We start from the raw sequence: 19,297 nt of genomic DNA on the forward strand, positions 1-19,297 counted from the left end.
ATAACAGCTTTTCTCCGCTATATCTCTTCGGCGTGTTTGGTTTAGGCCTACGATTCCCCGGTACACTAAAGATATATCTTAGTAAATACACGGTTAATTCGGTGAAGAAAAATAGGTATTGTTAAACTAACTCCTTGAAACCCGCAGCCAAATCACTAGTAGTAATAAATTAATTTGTACTCGATTTGATTCTCATGATGAGGAGAAACTCGCAGCTGATCCCCGGAACGACGATGTAGTAACACACGTCGATTCGTCGATGTTTACGGCTCGACAGAGCTTTTAAAATCTAAAGTAGTAAATTTCCAGTGTATCGGTAATATGATCTGATGAGGAAAATGGGCTATTGTTAAAATCACTGTTTGAAGACCGCGACTGAATGTGAAGTCTGCGGCAATAAATTAGTTCATTTATACTTGAATTGATAATCGAAGTGACAGTCGGCCTGCGGGTTGATTTCGGGATGACGACTCGAAAAACATGTCGCCCCATTGAATGGGGCTAAATTTTCGATGTTTACGGCCCGACAGCGCTTTTGTAACGATGATTCGTGAAAAAACACGCGGGCTATTTGTAGATCTCAGTGAGCTGAACGATATTATATGGATTGTATATGAAACAGCGGTAAGGTAACAAAGCCTATGTTCTTTTGGTAAAAATAGTGTGGAAGAAAATAATAATAAATATAGCTGCAAAGCAGCGATAACGGGTTTTCTGCACAGTCTTAGAATCCTGTTCAACGGTGGATTTCAACAAAGCATTTGATAAGGCTCAACATCAGCCATTACTGAACAGGCTATTAGGAAACAGTATCAATGATAGGTCGCCCAAATGGCACAGCAGTTATCTCTGAACGGAAACTTGTAACCGAAATCAACGGAACGCCTCATCTTGGAGACGGTCTAACTAGTGGAGTCACGCAAGGTAGTATCCTAAGTCGTCTTCTGTTTAATGTCCTGACAAATGACATACACAGTAATCCAAAATATACCAGACCGAGTAAATTTCCAAAACAACCTTAACACACTGTTCAAACAAAAACTTAATGTTCCGACAAAACCACGTGCGACAAAACCAAAATTATGAATTGTCGCGGGTGACAAAACCAAAATATTGAATTGTCACGGGCGACAAAACAAAAATAATGAATTGTCGCGGTCGATAAAACCAAAATAATGAATTGTCGCGGGCGATAAAACCACAATAATGAATTGTCGCGGTCGTTAAAACCAAAATATTGAATTGTTGCGGGCGATAAAACCAAAATATTGAATTGTCGCGGACGACAAAAACAAACTATTGAATTGTTGCGTGCGACAAAACCAAAAGAATGAATTGTCGCGGGCGACAAAACCAAACTAGGGGCCCAGGGATACCATGCTCACTTGGGCAGTGGTTTCAAATGCTCAACAATCTAACAATTTCAATACATAACGCCCTCTAGTGACCATATACAAAAACTAATGACCTTGAAACCCACCACAATCATAGAACATGTGAGCAGCTATGATTTTGTAATTGATTGTCATAACAAAATATGCCTCGTTACCAATTTAATATGGAAATACTAAGTTATTCTACTATTCAATGCCCCCTGGTGACCATATGCAAAACCCAATGACCTTAAAACTCACCACAATCGTAGTACATGTCATGAAATACAACTTTGCAATTGATCATAGTAACAAAATATGCCCAGGTACCAATCTAATAAGGAAATACTAAGCCATTCTACTATTCAGCGCCCCCTGGTGACTATATGGAATAACTAATGTCCTTAAAAACTCACCACAATCATAGAGGATGTCATGAACTACAACTTTGCCATTGATCATGGTAACAAAATATGCCTTGGTACAAATATAATATAGCGATACTAAGTTATTGTATTATTCAACGCCCCCTGATGGCCACATACAAAAACCAATGACCTTAAAACTCACCAAAATCATAGAACACGTTATGGGCTACAACTTTCCAATTGAATATAGTAACACAATATGCTTAGGTATCAATTAATTGTGGAAAAACTTTTTCCCACCTACGAATGAGTACTGATGACACCAAGATGGCCGCCAATTGCGTCATAATTGGCTGATCAAAAATACCTGTTGTAGGTATAAAACATCCCTCTCTAAAGAATATCCACCAGCAATTGCAATGAGAAATGGCAAACCAGTAGGAAGCTACAGGACCTAGAATTCTGGCCAAAATTGACATTTTTGGGCACTAAAAAGGTCATAGGACGGCCATCTTGAGTCAGATTGACCCAATTTTCTTATGCTGATGGACCTTTGGTAGATTCAAATATAAACGAAAGATCAAGGTAATTGATCAAAGCGTCTTCAAAATTTTCTTCGGGTGACAAAACCAAAATAATGAATTGTCGCGGGCGATAAAACCAAAATAATGAATTGTCTCGTGCGACAAAACCAAAATAATGAATTGTCGCGGGCAATAAAACCAAAATAATGAATTATCGCGGGCGATAAAACCAAAATATTGAATTGTCGCGGGCGATAAAACCAAAATAATGAATTGTCGCGGGCGACAAAACCAGAAAAAGAATCGTGGGGGCGACAAAACCAAAATAATGAATTATCGCGGGCGATAAAACCAAAAGGAAGAATTGTCGCGGGCGACAAAACCAAAAAAATGAATTGTCGCTGGAGATAAAACCAAAGTAATGAATTGTCGCAGGTGACAAAACCAAAATATTGAATTGTCGCGGGCGACAAAACCAAAATATTGAATTGTCGCGGGCGACAAAACCAGACTAATGAATTGTCGCGGGCGACAAAACCAAAAAAAGAATTGTCGGGGCGACAAAACCAAAATAATGAATTGTCGCGGGCAATAAAACCAAAATAATGAATTGTCGCGGGCGATAAAACCAAAATAATGAATTGTCGCGGGTGACAAAACCAAAATGGTGAATTCTCGCGGGCGACAAAACCAAAAGGGTGAATTGTCGCGGGCGACAAAACCAAAATAATGAATTGTCGCGGGCGACAAAACCAAAATGGTGAATTGTCCAGCCGACAAAACCAAAATGGTGAATTGTCGCGGGCGACATAACCAAAATAATGAATTGTCGCGGGCGATAAAACCAAAATGATGAATTGTCTCGGGCGACAAAACCAAAATAATTAATTGTCGCGGGCGACAAAACCAAAAAATGAATTGTCGCGGGCGACAAATCCAAAATAATGAATTGTCGCTGGAGAAAAAACCAAAGTAATGAATTGTCGTGGGCGATAAAACCAAAACATTGAATTGTCGCGGGCGACAGAACCAAAATATTGAATTGTCGCGGGCGACAAAACCAAAAAAAGAATTGTCGGGGCGACAAAAACAAAATAATGAATTGTCGCGGGCGATAAAACCAAAATATTGAATTGTCGCGGGCGACAAAACCAAACTAATGAATTGTCGCGGGCGATAAAACCAAAATAATGAATTGTCGCCGGCGATAGAACGAAAATAATGAATTGTCGCGGGTGACAAAAGCAAAATGGTGAATTGTCGCGGGTGACAAAAGCAAAATGGTGAATTGTCGCGGGTGACAAAACCAAAATGGTGAAATGTCGTGGGCGACAAAACCAAAATGGTGAATTGTCGCGGGCGACAAAACCGTAATAATGAATTGTCGCCGGCGATAAAACCAAAATAATGAATTGTCGCGGGCGACAAAACCAAAAAAAAGAATTGTCGCGGGCGACAAAACCAAAATAATGAATTGTCGCTGGAGATAAAACCAAAGTAATGAATTGTCGTGGGCAATAAAACCAAAATATTGAATTGTCGCGGGCGACAAAACCAAAATATTGAATTGTCGCGGGCGACAAAACCAAACTAATGAATTGTCGCGGGCGACAAAACCAAAAAAAGAATTGTCGCGGGCGACAAAACCAAACTAGGGGTCCAGGGACACCATGCTCACTTGGGCAGTGGTTTCAAATGCTCAACAATCTAACAATTTCAATACATAACGCCCTCTAGTGACCATATACAAAAACCAATGACCTTGAAACCCACCACAATCATAGAAAATGTGAGCAGCTATGATTTTGTAATTGATTGTGATAACAAAATATGCCTCGTTACCAATTTAATATGGAAATACTAAGTTATTCTACTATTCAACGCCCCCTGGTGACCATATGCAAAACCCAATGACCTTAAAACTCACCACAATCGTAGTACATGTCATGAAATACAATTTTGCAATTTATCATAGTAACAAAATATGCCTAGGTACCAATCTAATAAGGAAATACTAAGCCATTCTACTATTCAGCGCTCCCTGGTGACTATATGGAATAACTAATGTCCTCAAAACTCACCACAATCATAGACGACGTCATGAACTACAACTTTGCAATGGATCATGGTAACAAACTATGCCTAGGTACCAATCTAATAAGGAAAAACTCAGCTTTTCTACTATTCAACGCCCCCTGGTGACTATATGGAATATTTAATGTCCTTAAAAACTCACCACAATCATAGACGATGTCATGAACTACAACTTCGCAATTGATCATGGTAACAAAATAAGCCTTGGTACAAATATAATATAGCGATACTAAGTTATTGTATTATTCAACGCCCCCTGATGGCCACATACTAAAACCAATGACCTTGAAACTCACCAAAATCATAGAACACGTTATGGGCTACAACTTTCCAATTGAATATAGTAACACAATATGCTTAGGTATCGATTTATTGTGGAAAAACTTTTTCCCACCTACGAATGAGTACTGATGACACCAAGATGGCCGCCAATTGCGTCATAATTGGCTGATCAAAAATACCTATCCCAGGTATAAAACATCCCTCTCTAAGGAATACCCATCAGCAATTGCAATGAGAAATGGCAAACCAGTAGGAAGCTACAGGACCTAGAATTATGGCCAAAATTGACATTTTTGGGCACTAAAAAGGTCATAGGACGGCCATCTTGAGTCAGATCGACCCAATTTTCTTATGCTGATGGGCCTTTGGTAGATTCAAATATAAACGAAAGATCAAGGTAATTGATCGAAGCGTCTTCAAAATTTCCCACGAAAACTTCGAAAATGTTTAAAAAGTGCTGATTTTGGCAAACAACAATGGCTGCCAGTCGGCCATCTTGAATCTGACAGGGCCAGTTTTTGGGCTGACGATGTGTCTAGGGTAGATACATGTATAAACCAAATATCAAGACATTACCTTGAAGCGTCTTCAAAACTTCCTAAAATAACTGGATTCCGTCTATGGAGGGACGGACGGACGAAAAGTGAACACAATAGCCCGCTGGGACTAAAGTCCCAAGTGGACTGAATAAGAATTGTCGCGGGCGACAAAACCAAACTAATGAATTGTCGCGGGTGATAAAACCAAACTGATGAATTGTCGCGGGCGATAAAACCAAAATAATGAATTGCCGCGACAATTCAAAATATTGAATTGTCGCGGGCGATTAAATTAAAATAATGAATTGTCGCGGGCAACAAAACCAAAATATTGAATTGTCGCGGGCGACAAAACCAAAATATTGAATTGTCGCGGGCGACAAAACCAAAAAAAAAATTGTCGCGGGCGACTAAAACAATATATAAAACCAAAATAATGAATTGTCCCGGGCGACAAAACCAAAAAGAAGAATTGTCGCGGGCGATAAAACCAAAATAATGAATTGTCGCGGGTGACAAAACCAAAATGGTGAATTGTCGCGGGCGACAAAACCAAAATGGTGAATTGTCGCAGGCGAAAAAACCAAAATAATGAATTGTCGCGGGCGACAAAACCAAAAAGAAGAATTTTCGCGGTCGACAAAACCAAAATAATGAATTGTCGCTGGCGATAAAACCAAAGTAGTGAATTGTCGTGGGCGATAAAACCAAAATATTGAATTTTCGCGGGCGACAAAACCAAAATATTGAATTGTTGCTGGCGACAAAACCAAACTAATGAATTGTCGCGGGCGACAAAACCAAAAAAAGAATTGTGGGGGCGACAAAACCAAAATAATGAATTGTCGCGGGCGACAAAATCAAAATCATTGTTTTCTCGCGTTATTTTAGTTTTGTAGTTTTGTCGTAATGTCGCCCTCATTTGCATATTCGTGTTTTTTTATCTTATCAGCCACCATACTAAAGCCTTAAGGTCGCGTAAAACTCGATAAACACTTCAAGCGACACAGCGAACGATCTCCTTTCCCCCACAGCGAACGCTTACTCCGAATGTCAAGTGTGAGTCCAGCATACGGATAGGAGTGTGCTATATACTTGTATTTAGTAAATACCTTGTGCATTTGACAATGATCGGTATGTACTGTAGGAAATATAGAGTATTGATAAATGGTTGAAGCCCGCGGCCGAATAAATATATTCTTTTATTTTGATACCTCGTCGACATAACAGCTTTTCTCCGCCATATCTCTTCGGCCTGTTTAGTTTAGGCCTACGATTCCCCGGTACACTAAACATTTATCTTAGTAAATACACGGTTAATTCGGTAAAGAAAAATTGGTATTGTTAAACTAACTCCTTGAAACCCGCAGCCAAATCACTGGTAGTAATAAATTAATTAGTACTCGATTTGATTCTCATGATGAGGAGAAACTCGCAGCTCATCCCCGGAACGTCGATGTAGTAACACACGTCGATTCGTCGATGTTTACGGCTCGACAGTGCTTTTAAAATCTAAAGTAGTAAATTTCCAGTGTATCGGTAATATGATTTGATGAGGAAAATGGGCTTTTGTTAAAATCACTGTTTGAAGACCGCGACTGAATGTGAAGTCTGCGGCAATAAATTAGTTCATTTATACTTGAATTGATAATCGAAGTGACAGTCGGCCTGCGGGTTGATTTCGGGATGACGACTCGAAAAACATGTCGCCCCATTGAATGGGGCAAAATTTTCGATGTTTATGGCCCGACAACGCTTTTGTAACGATGATTCGTGAAAAAACACGCGGGCTATTTGTAGATCTCAGTGAGCTGAACGATATTATATGGATTGTATATGAAACAGCGGTAAGGTAACAAAGCCTATGTTCTTTTGGTAATAATAGTGTGGAAGAAAATAATAATAATAATAATCACGCGGATGTCAATAGGGTTTTCTGTGAAATAACAGAAAACCCTAATAATAATCACGCGCATATCAATAGGGTTTTCTGTGAAATAACAGAAAACCCTAAATATAGCTGCAAAGCAGCGATAACGGGTTTTCTGCACAGTCTTAGAATCCTGTTCAACGGTGGATTTCAACAAAGCATTTGATAAGGCTCAACATCAGCCATTACTAAATAGGCTATTAGGAAACAGTGTCAATGATAGGTCGCTCAAATGGCTCAGCAGTTATCTCTGAACGGAAACTTGTAACCGAAATCAACGGAACGCCTCATCTTGGAATGAGACGGTCTAACGCGGGCGATAAAACCAAAATAATGAATTGTCGCGGACGGCAAAAACAAAATATTGAATTGTTGCGTGCGACAAAACCAAAATAATGAATTGTCGCGGGCGACAAAACCAAACTAGGGGTCCAGGGACACCATGCTCACTTGGAAAGTGGTTTCAAATTCTCAACAATCTAACAATTTCAATACATAACGCCCTCTAGTGACCATATACAAAAACCAATGACCTTGAAACCCACCACAATCATAGAACATGTGAGCAGCTTTGATTTTGTAATTGATTGTGATAACAAAATATGCCTCGTTACCAATTTAATATTGAAATACTTAGTTATTCTACTATTCAACGCCCCCTGGTGACCATATGCAAAACGCAATGACCTTAAAACTCACCACAATCGTAGTACATGTCATGAAATACAACTTTCAATTGATCATAGTAACAAAATATGCCTAGGTACCAATCTAATAAGGAAATACTAAGCCATTCTACTATTCAGCGCCCCCTGGTGTCTATATGGAATAACTAATGTCCTTAAAAACTCACCACAATCATAGACGATGTCATGAACTACAACTTTGCAATGGATCATGGTAACAAACTATGCCTAGGTACCAATCTAATAAGGAAAAACTAAGCTTTTCTACTATTCAACGCCCCCTGGTGTCTATATGGAATAACTAATGTCCTTAAAAACATACCAGAATCATAGAAGATGTCATGAACTACAACTTTGCAATTGAACATGGTAACAAAATATGCCTTGGTACAAATATAATATAGTGATACTAAGTTATTGTATTATTCAACGCCCCCTGATGGCCACATACAAAAACCAATGACCTTGAAACTTACCAAAATCATAGAACACGTTATGGGCTACAACTTTCCAATTGAATATAGTAACACAATATGCTTAGGTATCAATTTAATGTGGAAAAACTTTTTCCCACCTTCGAATGAGTACTGATGACACCAAGATGGCCGCCAATTGCGTCATAATTGGCTGATCAAAATACCTGTCCCAGGTATAAAACATCCCTCTCTAAAGAATACCCATCAGCAATTGCAATGAGAAATGGCAAACCAAATTGACATTTTTGGGCACTAAAAAGGTCATAGAACGGCCATCTTGAGTCAGATCGATCCAATTTTCTTATGCTGATGGGCCTTTGGTAGATTCAAATATAAACGAAAGATCAAGGTAATTGATCAAAGCGTCTTCAAAATTTCCCACGAAAACTTCGAAAATGTTTAAAAAGTGCTGATTTTGGCAAACAACAATGGCTGCCAGTCGACCATCTTGAATCTGACAGGGCCAGTTTTTGGGCTGACGATGTGTCTAGGGTAGATACATGTATAAACCAAATATCAAGACATTACCTTGAAGCGTCTTCAAAACTTTCCGAAATAACTGGATTCCGTCTATGGATGGACGGACGGACGAAAAGTGAACGCAATAGCCCACTGGGACTAAAGTCCCAAGTGGACTGAAAAAGAATTGTCGCAGGCGACAAAACCAAACTAATGAATTGTCGCAGGTGATAAAACCAAAATATTGAATTGTCTCGTGCGATAAAACCAAAATAATGAATTGTCACGGGCGACAAAAACAAAAGATAAAACCAAAATAATGAATTGTCTCGGGCGACAAAACCAAAAAGAAGAATTGTCGCGGGCGACAAAACCAAAATAATGAATTGTCGCGGGCGATAAAACCAAAATAATGAATTGTCTCGGGCGACAAAACCAAAATAATGAATTGTCGCGGGCGACAAAACCAAAATAATGAATTGTCGCGGGCGATAAAACCAAAATAATGAATTGTCGCGGGCGACAAAACCAAAATGGTGAATTGTCGCGGGCGACAAAACCAAAATGGTGAATTGTCGCGGGTGATAAAACCAAAGTAATGAATTGTCGTGGGCAATAAAACCAAAATAATGAATTGTCTGGGGCGACAAAAACAAAATATTGAAGTTGTCAAGTGCGACAAAACCAAAATAATGAATTGTCGCGGGCGACAATACCAAAATAATGAATTGTTGCGGGCGATAAAACAAAAATAATGAATTGTCTCGTGCGACAAAACCAAAATAATGAATTGTCGTGGGCGATAAAACCAAAATAATGAATTATCGTGGGCGATAAAACCAAAATATTGAATTGTCGCGGGCGACAAAACCAAAATAATGAATTGTCGCTGGAGATAAAACCAAAGTAATGAATTGTCACGGGCGATAAAACCAAAATATTGAATTGTCGCGGGCGACAAAACCAAACTAATGGATTGTCGCGGGCGAGAAAACCAAAAAAAGTATTGTCGGGGCGACAAAACCAAAATAATGAATTGTCGCGGGCGATAAAACCAAAAAAAAAAATTGTCGTGGGCGCCAAAAACAAAATATAAAACCAAAATAATGAATTGTCGCGGGCGACAAAACTAAAAAGAAGGATTGTCGCGGGCGACAAAACCAAAATAATGAATTGTCGCTGGCGATAAAACCAAAGTAATGAATTGTCGTGGGCGATAAAGTCAAAATATTGAATTTTTCACAGGCGACAAAACCAAAATATTGAATTGTCGCGGGCGACAAAATCAAAATCATTGTTTTCTCGCGTTATTTTAGTTTTGTCGTTATGTCGCCCTCATTTGCATATTCGTGTTTTTTTATCTTATCAGCCACCATTCTAAAGCCTTAAGGTCGCGTAAAACTCGATAAACACTTTAAGCGACACAGCGAACGATCTCCTTTCCTCCACAGCGAACGCTTACTCCAAATGTCAAGTGTGAGTCCAGCATACGGATAGAAGTGTGTTGTATACTTGTATTTAGTAAATACCTTGTGGATTTGACAATGATCGGTATGTACTGTAGGAAATATAGAGTATTGATGGTATTGATCAAGAGGTTGAAGCCCGCGGCCGAATAAAGTAATATATTTCTTTATTTTGATACCTCGTCGACATAACAGCTTTTCTCCGCTATATCTCTTCGGCGTGTTTAGTTTAGGCCTACGACTCCCCGGTACACTTATGATTTATCTTAGTAAATACAAAGTTAATTTGGTAAAGAAAAATAGGTATTGCTAAACTAACTGCTTACAACCCGCAGCCAAATCACTGGTAGTTATAAATCAATTTGTACTCGATTTGATTCTCATGATGAGGAGAAACTCGCAGCTGATCCCCGGAACGACGATGTTTACGGCTCGACAGTGCTTTTAAAATCTAAAGTAGTAAATTTCCAGTGTATCGGTAATATGATTTGATGAGGAAAATGGGATATTGTTAAAATCACTGTTTGAAGACCGCGACTGAATGTGAAGTCTGCGGCAATAAATTAGTTCATTTATACTTGAATTGATAATCGAAGTGACAGCCGGCCTGCGAGTTGATTTCGGGATGACGACTCGAAAAACATGTCGCCCCATTGAATGGGGCTAAATTTTCGATGTTTACGGCCCGACAGCGCTTTTGTAACGATGATTCGTGAAAAAACACGCGGGCTATTTGTAGATCTCAGTGAGTTGAACGATATTATATGGATTGTATATGAAACAGCGGTAAGGTAACAAAGCCTATGTTCTTTTGGTAAAAATAGTGTGGAAGAAAATAATAATAATAATAATCACGCGGATATCAATAGGGTTTTCTGTGAAATAACAGAAAACCCTAATAATCACGCGGATATCAATAGGGTTTTCTGTGAAATAACAGAAAACCCTAATAATAATCACGCGGATATCAATAGGGTTTTCTGTGAAATAACAGAAAACCCTAATAATAATCATGCGGATATCAATAGGGTTTTCTGTGAAATAACAGAAAACCCTAATAATCACACGGATATCAATAGGGTTTTCTGTGATGTAACAGAAAACCCTAATAATAATAAGAAACACGCGAATCTCAATAGGGTTTTCTGTGATGTAACAGAAAACCCTAATTAAAACATTCTACAAATTAACGTTTCATTGATACTTAATTAGTACATATACATGTAGTTATTGCACAGCTTAGTAAAGGGGTTCATCGCACATTTCAAATATATTACACTAGCTTGAATCAAAAATATTTGATATCAAAAGTACATTATTTCTAATAATTCATGGCATCGCGCAGTTGAAATATGGTTGTAGTAAAAATCCCCCAGGTAAAAATCCCCTGGGTAAAAATTCCCAATTATTCAAAGTAGGTAAAAATCCCCCACCTTTTGAATGGAGTCCAAATTAGATACAATTTTAAGGTCAATTTATTCGTATTAATATATTCTATTTATTATTTACATTATAATTGCGTTACATAGAAATATCATGTATAGAAGTTATCGCATTTGAATAAAAAATACAAAATTAGAAGTTAATTAATTCACAAAATTGATAGATAGACGCACAGTCTATTCAGAAACGCATAGAGTTTAATTGTTTTTTTTAAAGCATTAAATGTTCTTTTCCCTGTCGTCTCTCCATAAAACCTAGTCGATGTCTCCCAAATCAATTATATCACACGTTAAAGGCGTTCACCACACATTTTAAACATACGACTTTTAAATCTTAAAGGACGAATTAAAATAAAGGTTCATTAATTTTAAAAATGCATCCTTGTCCCACTCACCAATTTTTGAATATTGTGATGATACAAGGTATATTGTTTTCAAAGTTAAACCAATTCTAATTTCCAGTCAAAATGTTTTGTATATAACCTACACCACATAGAAAATCAGTTATATTATTCATCAGCTATACTAATTATTCCCTGTTGCAGGTCTACTTAATTCTTTATTGACAATTGTGACCACTTTAGGGTTCTAATAAGAACCCTTGTGTCTCGGAGAACCCCAATCTGCATTCCATATTGTTGAAGCACCTTAAAGCCTCACCAAGAACCCCAAGGTTTTTCGAAGAACCCCCGAAGAACCATTTGTTCTAAGGGTAAGAAAGTATCACACACGATAGCTTAACCCCTCTTCATCTACCACAAAACTGATGAGTAAAAATGCGATTAAATTACTTCTTTTGATTAATATATTACAAATCTGGGGACGCTATGCTGAAGGGAATAATCGAAACATTATGTTGAGTCATTTTTATCGGGAAAACCCAGTTACTATGGTGAAAGTTAAGGAATTCCTAATTTGAAACAATCGTGCTTCCGCGAAAACAATTAAATATCAAATTTCACCTTTTTATACAATCATGTGTATACGGAGAGAACCAAGTGTCAGACATGTTATGGACAACGATATATAATGTATTATGTATAATGTATCATGAATATTTCGATATGACTTGACCAGATTGACACATGCCCAATATGTTGCCTTTTTAGACGTTGATGAATGTACAAGGAGTTCGCACCTCTGTCGTATGGGGACATGTAAGAATACACTTGGATCCTATACCTGTGATTGCGAACTCGGATTTTCTATGAAGAAAGCATCTCAGGGCTGTTCAGGTAAACATATTTGTAACGTGAACATGGATACGATTGCAAAATCGAACATGTAGATTCATTTTAATGGTGATAATTCGATTTACTATGATTCAATCCAGTGGTTTGGAAATTTTTGTCACCGATTATTTTCACGAACTGTGACAGACCTGAATTTTAGAAATAGAACGTAACTACACTTTACATCAATATGCAGTTATGGCTCAATAGCTAACTCAATGGATTACACTGTCGGGCAAATAGTCACCGAAAACCTACTTTATACTCCTTGTCAGATCCAATCATACCAACGCAGCCTTTATACATACAATGTCAACCATAATAACACTATCTCTATCTATTGAGTGTTTTATGGTACCTCGGAAATCATTCAAGTCTTTTATGTATTTCAGATGATGATGAATGTACATCAGATATGCATCACTGTGACGGGAATGCTCTGTGCATTAACTCTCACGGAAGTTACAAATGTCAGTGCAATCAAGGGTACAAAGGAAATGGTTTTCAGTGTGACGGTAACTGTGTTATGATATTGATATTTGATATAATTTGTCAAAGTATTACATTACTTGTATGACATTCATATAATGACACTATGAAAGATGGCTAAATAATACACGAAATTAAAGGTGTCGTTACTCGTCAGCAAGAAACCGCTTTCTTTCACTTAACATCCTAGTAAGGTTTTTCTTATACTCAGATTTTAGGATCTAGTACTCAATAAATCTATGAATTTGAATAGAGAGGGATTCTGTCGAAAATATTGTGAAAGTAAAGCATTTCTTGCTTAGTTGTATCGCGTACAGCACAATAAAGTATGATACTCTCCTCAATTTGGTTATTCTGTCACTGAGTACAGCGAGGGCCTTCCCGTGGGGTTAGTGGTCTAGTCCATCTGCCACTTTCGACTAGTGAATTATGCCTTCCACAGCCAAATGAACTGAGAATATTGACAATTTGCTGATTGTATAAATCGAGATAGTTTTCGTATTGGAAAGTTAGTTTGAATATTCTACATACGTAACACTTAGGGCTATTTACCATTGTTTCGGTCCATGTTTGCACATACTGATCTTTGATCCTTTGATCCACAATCTTTAAAAATATGGCTCATTGTCTATTTGATGTGACAACCAAACGCACCCCAGGCCCAGATGATTCAAAAAGTCACGTAATTTGGAAGCCCAGTTCACAATAGTTGGATTGGTTCGCGTCTTATCTAATAGAAGCTGGTACACTTGCCGTCGCCGTGTCCATTGAGGTGACTTCAAAGTCTTCAGCCAAAATTTTACCGCTGACAATTGAGCATCAATTTTTAAAGGGAAACGACAAAGTTTCCCGTACACCATAACATTGGGTGTTGAGTTGCGTACATTTAATATGTACTTTCAAAATATTATACGTACAGCCTCAAGGATCAAGATTTTCAAATGTCCAGATCGGACTACCGTATATTAAGATAGATTTTACCAAAGAGTCAAATATATCGAGTTTAATACTAGGTGTAAGGAATCGAGCATTTAGCAGATGTTTTTTAAGTGCACACAAAGCTCCGGATCCCTGATTAGCTAATGATTTTATTGTAGCGGCATATTTGCCGTTACCTGTCACTGTAAGGCCGAGATACTTGAAAAGTCTGATACTTCTTCCAACTGGACTCCGTTATAAAAAAAACATGTCAATGGATTACGATTGTTTCTCCTTGGCCCAATCTTTATAACTTTCGTTTTATCTGTATTGGTTTTTAATTTCATCATTTTGCAATAGTCATGAATGATATGCATTGCCCTTTGAAGAGCGTCTGGCGATTGAGCTAGGATGACGGTGTCATCTGCGTACAATAGAAGATATACCTGTTTTCTATAAAGTATCTGTCATTTACATACAGATTGAATAGAGCTGGAGGGATACATTCTCCTTGACTACCCCAATCGTGCATTTAAAGAAACTAGAGATAAAACCATTGCTATTAACACATGACTCGTTGTTTGCGTACATAGACTTAGTGATGTTGTATACTTTTCCAGTGATACCAGCTTCAATTAATTTCTTCCACAGAATATCGTGATTAAGGTGGTCAAAAGCCTTAGAAAAATCAACAAAACCCAGTCACGCATTTTTTACCTTATTCTTTACGCAGGGGTTGATAACAGATGACAGTACGAAACTTTGTGGGATTGTGCCATTATCAGGCTTAAACCAGCTTGAGAATTATTTATAACTTGAAAAGTTTCAGTCCAGTGAATAATACGGGTGTTTATAATGATAGAGAAGATTTTTCCAAAACAGCTAAGAACAGTTATTCCACGATAATTATTTGGGTTATTTATTGAACCTTTTTTGTGGATTAGTGATATGCATCCTTTACTCCAGACTCTAGGATAGATACCCGTTCGTAGTATAACATTAAAATAAATGGTGAGTGTAGGAGCTATGATATCAGCAGCAGTTATTAGCATCTCCGGTAGTATTTTGTCTAAGATTTAGGTTTATATTTTCATCCTCGGTTGCCTGACTGAGATTAGAAAAGAAGCGTTTTCACCAAGTGTAGGATTTTCACTGGAGTTTTCACTAGAGTTTTGGTTCTGAGTGGATTTGAGAATTTTCTAGTATGTCTTCGAGTCATTCCTGGAGAGAGCATTGGTTAATCTTTTTTTCCGATCTAGAAATCGTTTGCCTATACTCCTTTAATTTAGTCTGATCGTCGTATAAATTATCATCGTTTGGAAATGTATGATAGAGACGATTTGCCTTGCTAAATTTATTGCGTGCTCGGGCACACTCTATTAAACCAGTGGCGGCGCACACGCCGCCGTGTATAGACGCGTTTTTGATTTGCTTCACGGTTTGATAACGAAAATTTTGGTTTCTCTTTATTGCGCTTGTTAAAGGAGAATGATCAGAGAAATATTTTCTGTCAGAGATTTCAAAATCATCAATTATACATACGCTGCATGTTTCACTAAACGGTAATCGACCACACTATTTCCTCTTACTTGAAAACACGTAGGTTTACCGATATCCTTATCTTTGAAAGCACTACCGTTTAATATAACAGTTTCAGTACTTTTACATAAATCTAATAAATCGTTGCCATAAGCATTACAATAATTATCTAATGAAGATCTCGAAATAGACAATTCTGAGCTATTACCTAACAACAATACCAGGTCTCAGTTAGCTTCTGGATTATCGATTAGATCATCTTCAATTTCGTCATAATTAAGATCTGATTTGTTTGCTGTTCGGGCGTTGAAATCGCCCATGATTATAACATTACCCTCGATAGTGTGCGACAATTTCCACTTCCAATGAAGCTAACATATCGTGACGTATACGTTGGGCGCTATCTGACGGCGTAACATAGATCAAACAGAGAAATGTATCCTGGTCGAGGTTGAGGGTTTCCCTGAAGAGCTTTAACCATAGGTAGTCACTTTTATTAGAATCCTTGAGCATTTTTATGCCATTTTCGAATTTTTTTCGGTAGAACACAAGCAGTCCGCCAGAATTTCGTTTCGCACGAACTGTTTTCATTTAAAAGCGATATTGGACCAGCTGCTATTGAATTTAAATTTCATAAAGGTAAAACATTAGAAGAAAATAAAATCATTCAGAAAATATGAAAAGTATCATACAAATAATAACTGGTGTTGAATACCCTAAAATTAGTATATCTTCTAAAGTTAAATTTTTAAAATCTGAAGATAAACCAATATATGATATAAATTCTCATTCACAACATATTATATCTAAACAACATATAGATGATAGATTAAATAAATGTTATAATGAAATAAAAAGTAAAATAGAAGAGAAATATTTTGAAGGATCTGGTTTAATATTTGATGAAATAATATTTACGACTTTACATGTTTATAACACAAAATATAATAAATTAACTAAATCAAATCCAATTGATGAAAATGATTTATCATCTTATAAAGATGATAATATAAATGCATCAAGATATATCAAATTAACATTTAAAACTAATGCTGTTATAAATGTACAAAATTCTGATGATAAATGTTTTCTATGGTCAATAATTAGTTGCTTACATCCAACAGAAGATATTACTCATAGTTTTAGATTAACACATTATAAACCATTTGAAAATTATTATAAGATAGACAATTATCCTGTTAGAATTAAAAATATCCCAAAAATAGAAAAAGATAATAATATAAAGATAAATGTATTTGATTTAGTCAAATTACCAAAAACAAAAGGTAATAATATTAAACATTATACATTAGAACCTCTATACTTATCAAAAGATTATGATTCAAATGATGTTATAGATATATTATATTATGAGAAACATTATATGTGGATTAAAAGAATTGATTTATTTTTCAAATCAGAAAATGATTTTGATAATAAAATATATCTATGTAGAAAATGTATAACTAAATTCAGAACTGAAAGGGCATTATTAATTCATAAGCAATTATGTGATAATCGTGATTATTGTAAAATAGTTTTACCAAATGAAAAGGATAAAATATTAGAATTCAAAAAATATAATTACAAGAATAAGGTGCCATTTGTGATATACGGAGATTTTGAGTCATTAAATAAAGAATTAACTGACCAAGATAGAAAAGAAATATATTATAAATGAAAGAAATTAAATTCTAATGAAAATGATGTAATTGATTATTCGGATCCTCTAATAACCAATAACGGAAAAAAATATTTTAAAGAGTAAGGTTCAGCGAACTCTAACTCTTTTTGAATTTTAACTAATTTTAATAAAAATTTGATATATAAATGTGCTCAAAGTTAAATAAAGTACCCGCGAAAGACATGAGTAATAAATACATAAATTCAATACTGTATTATTTAACTGTGAATAATAATTTAGCTAATATTTCAGGAGTAAATATAAATAAGTATTATAAATCAGATGAAAATAAATTAATTGAAACGTCAGATATATTTTGCGATAATATAATGCTTTAAAGAATCATGTTAGAAAAAGAAATTATAAAAGAAAATAGAACAGCTTTTCTTAACGTTAATCAGAGAAAGATAACACATTATGAAATAAAAGAATGTTTTAATCAAGGAAATATTATAATGGATAACTTAGCTATAAAAATTACACGTGTTTTAACAATTCATGATGATAATTCAAAATCATATATCTTAAGTAGAATTAATCAAGAATTAGAATTAATTGATTATATTGCTGTATTTAAAATTTCATTATACAATCAAAATTTAAATGAATTAATACAGAAAATGGATAATATTAAAAATTATTGAATGAAAAAAATTACAATATATTAGATGTAGATGTTACACAAGATTTTAAAGGATCATTTAATTCAGATGAAATAAAATCAGTGTTCGAAAATAGAAAATATAGTGTTCTAAAAGAATTTTCCAACAGTTGTGTTTCAGCATTACATAAGGATGATAAAATAAAGATCTATAATAAAACAGCATGTCAATTCAAATCTCCTGGTGTAAATATAAATTTCGGTTCAAATTTAATGAGTTACATAAATTGCTATCAAGAAAGATTAAAAGAATCATTTGAAAAATCAATTGAAACAGGATTAATAAGAATTGAAATAACAAATATTTCATTTAAAAGAGGATTAAAAGTGATGGAAAAAGTAAAACAATACTTAAAGAAAGAAAATATTTACTATTCACCTGCATATTTACAACTTAAATCGTTATTTTATGGAGTTAAACAGACTGTATGTATTTATGAATTGAATGAAAAATGCTTTTATTTCTGTTATTATGGTGATTTATTAGCAAGAAAATTTATAGGATATAAATCTAGGATAAGTAAAAATATTGAAGAGTCCTCCTTTTTACTCATTTTATCAATGTTTACAATTAAGAATATCCCATGTTTATACCTCACAATTAATCAAAATGATGATAAATCAGAATTCATTATTGAAGCAAAAAAATATATTAAAACTGAAGGATCAACTGTTATATCATCAACTAATTCAATGTTTACAGTATTGAATAAATTTATATTTAGATTTAAATTGCGTGAAACAGGTATTAGTTTTTCAACTTTAAAAAAGAGGTACAATATAGAATCTAAACCTTTTTATAAATTAGATGCACTTGATATTGAAGAAGATTTTGATATAAAATTAGTATCTAAAACTGAATTTAAAAGATTAGAAAAAATGAAAGAACTTAAACAATTACAAGAAGATATCAATGAACATAGAAATAAAATTTGTAATGAATTAAAGCAACAATTAGATATTGATATTGAATTATTTGAGACAGAATTTAAAAAACTTGAAATAATTCCTGAAGTAAAATTAAATGATTATACTCCTAAAATATCCGGAATTGAAAATAATACAATTTTTGAAATTAGAGGTTTTCAACTCTATTAAGAATTATATTTTTGCTTGTGCGTGATCAATTTTATCA

At 35.4% G+C, this 19,297-nt stretch overlaps 1 protein-coding gene across 1 annotated transcript in view; it reads left to right on the forward strand.

The window, feature by feature from the left end:
- The window catches only part of LOC141906266 (fibrillin-3-like), a 769,611-nt gene that overhangs the window by 374,076 nt on the left and 376,238 nt on the right, over positions 1-19,297 (forward strand). Inside the window, exons 32-33 of the mRNA XM_074795508.1 lie at positions 12,749-12,874; positions 13,264-13,386. Of these exons, the coding sequence (XP_074651609.1) occupies positions 12,749-12,874; positions 13,264-13,386 (249 nt within the window). The remainder of the gene's footprint in view (positions 1-12,748; positions 12,875-13,263; positions 13,387-19,297) is intronic.

This window comes from Tubulanus polymorphus, chromosome 5 (genome assembly GCF_964204645.1).
Source record: "Tubulanus polymorphus chromosome 5, tnTubPoly1.2, whole genome shotgun sequence".
Lineage (NCBI taxonomy): Eukaryota > Metazoa > Nemertea > Palaeonemertea > Tubulaniformes > Tubulanidae > Tubulanus > Tubulanus polymorphus.